This window comes from Heteronotia binoei, chromosome 6, assembly GCF_032191835.1.
Source record: "Heteronotia binoei isolate CCM8104 ecotype False Entrance Well chromosome 6, APGP_CSIRO_Hbin_v1, whole genome shotgun sequence".
Lineage (NCBI taxonomy): Eukaryota > Metazoa > Chordata > Lepidosauria > Squamata > Gekkonidae > Heteronotia > Heteronotia binoei.
In genome coordinates, this window is record NC_083228.1 from 108,640,996 (window position 1) to 108,647,929 (window position 6,934).

At 47.1% G+C, this 6,934-nt stretch overlaps 1 protein-coding gene across 1 annotated transcript in view; it reads right to left on the reverse strand.

Annotated features, from left to right (window-relative positions):
* Positions 1-3,131, reverse strand: part of WWTR1 (WW domain containing transcription regulator 1) — a 132,859-nt gene extending 129,728 nt beyond the window's left edge. Inside the window, exon 1 of the mRNA XM_060242330.1 lies at positions 2,190-3,131. Within this exon, the coding sequence (XP_060098313.1) occupies positions 2,190-2,614 (425 nt within the window). The 5' untranslated portion in view covers positions 2,615-3,131. The remainder of the gene's footprint in view (positions 1-2,189) is intronic.
* Between the last annotated feature and the right edge of the window lie 3,803 nt (positions 3,132-6,934).

Here is a 6,934-nt window from a genome sequence, read left to right on the forward strand (position 1 = left end):
TACAATGAAATGGAAATTACCAGTCCATACATATAGGTAGAGGGTGAGCAGTAAATTAGCATACAGCATAATGAAAATGTTTAAGGAACAAACAGGAATAACAAGCTTAGTTTATATGGTTACTATTTGTTTGGGTTTAATTACTGGGGAATAAATATGCCAAAAATTGAAGATTTATGGGCAGATGTATACTTCATTGAGAATGCTGAGAGTAATTAACGGAGACCCTGCCATTAAGCTACATCTTCTCCTCTCAAGCATGGAGGCAACCTTACTGCATCATCTTCTTTGAAGTGGGGCAACTGGCTGTGTAGTTATATCCCCTGTCCCCAGACCAGAGAAATACATTCCAATCTACCATTCCAAATTGCATTACATTCTACTATTCATTATGTTGCATTACAATCTACTATTCTAATCTATTATTCCAAATAAGAAATCCTTATGGGGGATTGGTGAGAATACAGATGTAAGGATTAGCATACGTAGTGAGATAAGAAACCAATATCCCTGTTAAGTCCTGGGGATTCCATTGTTCTGAGAGTTACAATAACTTGCAACTCAGCAATTTCCCTTTCTAGTCTATTCCAGGCTTGTAGCCAGAAAACTTTAAGTGGGGGGGGCAGGGAATAAAATTGTAGGTGGAGGGGCCCTGGGGCCCAAAATGACATTACACACTTTTTTAAAAAGATAAATAAAAAAGGAGAGTGGCTGCGGCAACAAGGGCAGCGAGAGTGGTGGGGAGAGCAGGGCAGCAAGAGCAGCAGGGAGAGTGGAGGTAGAGAGAGCAGCAAGAGCGCAGGGGCAGCAAAGAGAGCGGGGAGATCAGTGACAGCAAGAGCAGTGAGGAGACCGGCGGAGAGAACAGGGCAGCGAGAGCACAGGGAGAGCAGCAGCCAGTGTGTGGCGGCAAGAGCAGTGGTGGCGAAAGCAGCAGGTAAAGAGGAACCATGCAGGTGGAGGGGGGTTGGGTGGAACGGTCTTCCCCCCTCCCCGAGCCACCCATAGCTACGGGCCTGGTCTGTTCCTAAGGTTAGGACTGGGATGCCATGCACACACTGTGGCTTGTCCCTGTCTTGTCCTTTCCCTGTCTTGTCCAAATCATTCCTAGGTACCTACCCCTCAACCCAGCGTACAGATGCTCTGTGGAAATCCCATTGCTATATTCAATTGTACACTGACTGGCCTCTAGCTGGATAATGACATCAGCAAAACCAGGCCACCCACAGTCAGTGCTGGGATCTCTATCTACTTAGCGCTCTGTGTATACATACAGGGAAAAACACGACTCTATAAATTAAACAAAAAGGGTGGGGAGAGAATTCTCAGGCCCATGAGAATTAAATATGCTCCAGAAGGAACAGAGTATTGAGGATAGCAGAGCATCAGTTACACAGAAAAGAAGAGTGGATAAACCAATCACCTGAACTTCCGAGAGCATACAGGATCTGGAAAGAGGAATGTGTAAGAAAACAGAAAATTCATCCGAAATAAATAATAAATCATCCTAATTTTTTATCAGTTTTAGAGATTAAAGGGCACACTTAATATTAGTAACTAATGGGATATAAACATATAAGTGGATGAAACATCAACACATAGTTCAACACACACGCATAATTGTCACAGACCACTACTAGGACCCCTTCCAAAGTGGCTATATTTGAATGGGCCTTTGGAAAGCATCCTGTAAAAGAAACAGAGCCTACTTCCTGCACCGTAAACGTCTAAAGTGCTAAAGGAACACCTCCGAGCATGTACAGCCCTGCCTTTCTTCCCAGTAAGAAGGGCCACTTTGTACAAGTGAAAATTCACTCCACAATAATTACTGCCATTCCAGGTAGGAAGTGAGAATGTTCTCTGGCACACATCATGAGGCACGCGCAACTGTTCTGCCCTGTAGCAAGATACACAAATGCATCCAGCAACCATGATGCAACTGCACGGGAGAAGCCTACGGTTTCCTTGACAAAGGCGACTTCCGTGTAGAAAATTCACCAGGTGTGAAGCAGCATTAACCAGGCACCAGTGCTGAGGGCATGACCTGCAGGCAGGGGAGTGCCTGCATTTCAGAAGTTGAGCACCAACTGCAACATCCAGTTCCCCCAACCCCTTCGATAATTCTCCAGTCGCCCTCGAGGCCTTCTTATTATGGCCGCCGCCTCCACTCTTGCCCCCTGCACACTTACTTGAGGAAGTATCTCTGGCCTGTGTGCGTGAGCGCCATCTCCCAGCCAGGAGGTAGCGGCAACTCGTCGGTCACGTCGTAGGACTGCTGGCGGAGGTGAGCGTGCTGTTGAGCCGAGCTCGGAGTGGCTCCAGTCCCGGCACCGAGCTGCAAGGAGGCGGGCGAAGAGTGCGAGCGAACGTGGTGGACCCCGGCAGCAGCGCTGCTCAGTCGGGGCGGGTGGCTGCCCGAGTCGGTGCTGGATTGCCTAGAGTGCGATCCCGAGTCCGGCTCCTTAAAAAAGGATTCGGGCAGGATTTTTTTCCTCCACGAGCTGGGCTTCGGGTTCATCACCGAGTTGAAGAGAGCCTCGAGATCCGTGTCCAGATTTTGGGTGACATGGATCACCTGCTGTCCCGGCGGGGGAGGGACGGATGCAGGGTTCATTTTCCCACCTTGCGCTGGCAGGACTTTGACTGCAAGAAGCCCTTGCAGAGAAACAGAGCGGGAGGGTCAGGATCTCACCTTCTCAAAAACGCCCTTCCAACTTCTAACCTCCCTCCCCGCCCGTCCTCCGGCAAATAGTTACTCGACAGAAGAGTCAAAAGATACAAGAGAACTCCCTCCTCCTCCGAGACAGAAGGCACTCAACCAAGGAACCAAAAAATTCTTCGGGCCGCTTTTCCAAAGGCCCAGCAGCAATCCCAAGACAGCCTCCCCTTCCCTTCTCCGAATTTATCTTTATCTCACAGGATCTCCGAAAGCAGATGAAGCACGTCCAAGTCAGGCCCCGACGGAAAGTTATGCAATCCACCCCCCTCCCGCAACTTTACAGACTTATTCCAATTCACCCTAAGAAGGCAGTTCCTTTAAAGGACGCAGGAAAAGTTCTCCGCTTCGCGGCTGTCACGGGAGGGAGGGCTCACTTGCTGCCGGAATTCCAAAGCGGCCTGGGGCGCCAGCGAGTATCGGAGGAAGGGGAGGGGGGGGGGGGCTGAACGTTCTGACTTAGAACGCTGGAGGGTCGGCGAAAGTTCTGATTTAGAACGTTGGTGTTTCCTCGGTTGCTGCAGCCTTCGTTTCCAGGCCTGCCCGACGCTTCCTCCCGCTGGGGTCGAGCAAAGAAGAGCGATCAGGCTCGAAAGTGTTTGATCTGTCAGCCTTTCTTTAAAGGCGGCCAAATCCGCGAATGGGTGGGGGAGTTTAATATTTTCTTTCCCCCCTGCCCTTTTTACATACCCATCCTCCGGCTCTTGAATCCCTAACTACTTTCCGCGGAGGAGGCGGCGGCAACAGCGACTGCTCTCGGACTATCCCAAACAAAGTTACCCAAAACTCTCAGAGTTAGGGCGGCGCAGAAAGTTTGGCAGCTGCATTATTCATGAGCTCAGTGTCTGGGACCGGCCCGATTACACGCTACACCCACTGCTAGTCCTCCCACGGCTTCGCTGAGAGCCAGACCCTCCTGGATTTTCAGCCGGGCAAGAGGAGCCTCCTGGGGGTGGGTGAAGGAAGTTTTCGGGATTCTCAGGCGGAAATCGGCTCCGGCAAGGCGAGCGTCGCCAGCCTTTCTCCGCGGTTCCTTTGGGGCTGCTGCCCCTACAAGGGAGTACAATGTTGAAGATTTTATCCGGGTCCGTATCGCCTGACTTTCAGTTCCAACTAAGGGGATGATCAGATTCGCTGCATCTACCTGCTCCCCTAAAGTTATAGCATCCCCCACAGTTAAGACTTTTTTTGAAAAAGACCAGTTCAATGGGGCTTTCAAACTAGTATGATATGAGCACTCTAGACACAAACGGCAGGCTCCCGGTCAGTCAGAGGGCTCGATCACTACCTACATGTGAGAATGCTTGTCTGCTTTCTAAGAGGAATACTCTCAGGCTGGCGCAATCATGCAACTTTCCACAGGATCTTGAAGAGGAAGATACCAGTGTAGAGTGATAGCACTGCTTTGGTTAGCTATGGTGCCACTACAAACATCACGTTAAAAGCAAAATAAGTAAACCCCAAACACCACCCCCTCCCCAAATGCCTTCTATTCATAGCCCATCAAAAGTCCTGGCAAATAAGCGGGACTTGAGGGGCCTCGCCTCCCCATTCCATAGACAAGATAGAAGAGGGCTGGACTGTGGTTGAGGCCAGGTGATAGCCTGAAGACTATAGTTGGCACACAAGAATATACACTGAAGGAGTCTGTCTGCTATGTGGGTCTCATGCTCTGAAGGGCTTTAGGAGCACCTGGAATTGAACTCAGAAACGATATAGCAGCCAATGCAGCTGTTTCAGAATGTACAAAATATGCTCTTTTTGGCTAACTCCTGGCAGTAGTTGGGGTGCTCTACACAGAATTAGGGCTGGATTGAGCCTCAGTCCCCTACTAAACCTGTTACTTTAGTTTCTATCGTAGATTAACATCTACAGTTGAATTTTTGGTTCTGTGTCTCAGGAGGCTGCTGATGCTGTGGCCTTCTGGTACTGATAACCCTGTACATGATTTTTGCCTTAGAGGATGTTTATACATTCCAGGAGTTAGTGGAGCCACAATTAACATTTAATTAGTCAAGAGTATCAGAACCTAGTTTCCAGGACTGAGAGCTTCCTGGCTCCAGAGACAGAAAGGAGGGATTTGGGTTGGTACATTGGGTCAGTTCCAGTTTGTCCTGCATCATATTTACCACATCTATACATTAGTAATTATGTTAGCAGCTGTAGGTCCAAGAAAGATATATACCTCTGGTTTACTTATGGTTGGGGCCGTTCATCAAAGCCACATGTTGACACTGGGCCTTGGTGTGTAGCCAGAATATATTCCCTAACTTACAGTGAGTGTACAAAGTATATTTCTTTATATATTCTGAGTGAATCTTTACTACTTGGAATCTAATAAGCTGAATTCACAAAAGAGCACTGGCTTGTCTCTCTCTTTCTCTCTCCCCCTAGCAAGGAATGTTGTCCAGCCAGCCCTACACTCCAAATTGGAATTTGGGTCTGGGAACTGGGACGTTCCCCAGCACTATACTCTGGGCCAGCTTCAGTTTCCAGGCTGTCTTCCAGAGAAGCCCCCCATGCAAAGCATGTTACAGTAATCCAACCATGAGTTTACATAATCATAGATCAGCATGGCCCAATGGGCTGAGTCTAAAAAAAGGAGAACGGTGGTGAACAGGACCCAGCTGACAGATTTTGGCCACTGTGCCAACCAGTTTTTCAAATGGCAAGGCTGGGTCTATGGGCAGCCCCAAGCTCTTAACCTGCTCTGTAAAAGCTAGCTCCACTCCATCCAGGCCAAGCATTGCCTCAGCTTCATCTGGATTCATCTTGTTCAGTCTCAGCCATCTAACCATGGCCTCAAAGCACCTATTCAGAACCAGCATGGATTCATCTGTAAGTTGGAAATGAAATACAGAAAAGGTGGTCATCAGCATTTATGAATAATACCCAATCCCAAAACTCTAAATGATCCAATTCAGCAGCTCACTGTGATACTCTACAGTACAAATCCCACCCAGTTGATTCTGCTGCTCTGGTGAACATTCTTTGTGCTCGATCACGCAGAGAAAAGAGAAACCACCAAAAGGCTACTTGAGAGAATCAAAGCGAGGGGGCCCTTGCTGACATTATTCACAGAATCCATCCTCTCTCATGGGTGCATGAGAGGACCCTAGCTCTTTCCCTCTCGCTCCCTTACAATGTACACTGAAATGAAAATAAACAAAAGTCCAGTAGCACCTAACATTTACTCCAGCATAAGCTTTCATGGGTCAAAACTCACTTCTTCAGAAGCTTTGAAGATATTATTTTCCACATTTTTGTGAGGAAAACAGAAGGGAAGGAGGGAAAAGGAAGGAGTTGAGGGCAGAGAGACCACTGGCATAAATTCAGTCTTCTGTCTTTCAGGTATGATTCTCTATGTAAGACACAGTAACACAATAAGTTGTTATGCATAATTAAAGTAGTCTGAAGTTCTAGTTTCTCTTCATGGGGTGCAAATAAAGAGAAGTGCAATGACCCCAGTTATTGCAGTGGATGGAAAAAAACCCCACAAACTCATGGAAGTCCTATGATATGATATCCTTCACCTGGTAAATACTAACTAATAACACTACTAATTTAAGTACTTCACTTAGAAAACAATCTCTGCTCCACAAAATGCATTTACCTCATCCACCATAGCTTATGAATGACACGATTATAGATACTTCGGGGTCTGTAGGCTAGAATGGCTAAAGACAGAATGGGTGAATATATGATACTGCCCGTTTACTTTGACCAACAGGAGTTTCTCCAGATTCCAGGAGAAGATCTCTTTCTCTGTTGTTACTTACATTTTATTTTAACTGGATATGTCAAGGACAGAACCTGTGAGGGTCCGTGTGAAAAGCATCTAATTTGCAGAGCTCAACCATGCTGTTCCAAAGCAAAATGCTGAAACAACAGCCATGCAATACCTTTTATTAAGACTAACCTAAAAATAATACAAAATTGTGTGCAAGCTTTCAAAGTTACTAGGGAGTCTTCATCATGCCAGATTTTTTTTAAGGTGTGGGGGGGGGGGGCGGTTTGCTGGTCTCAATAAGATGTATTCACATGACTTTGACCAGTCAAATGTTAGTGTGAATCCCATCATAAATCTTTCAGTCGTGATTCTCTGTGTAAGGAACTAGAACAGGTCCATCTGCAGCATGTAATACTATACAAGGTAGAGAATTACATACAAATAATTAATGCAGGTCATGCAATTGCCTCATTTACACCAATCCAATG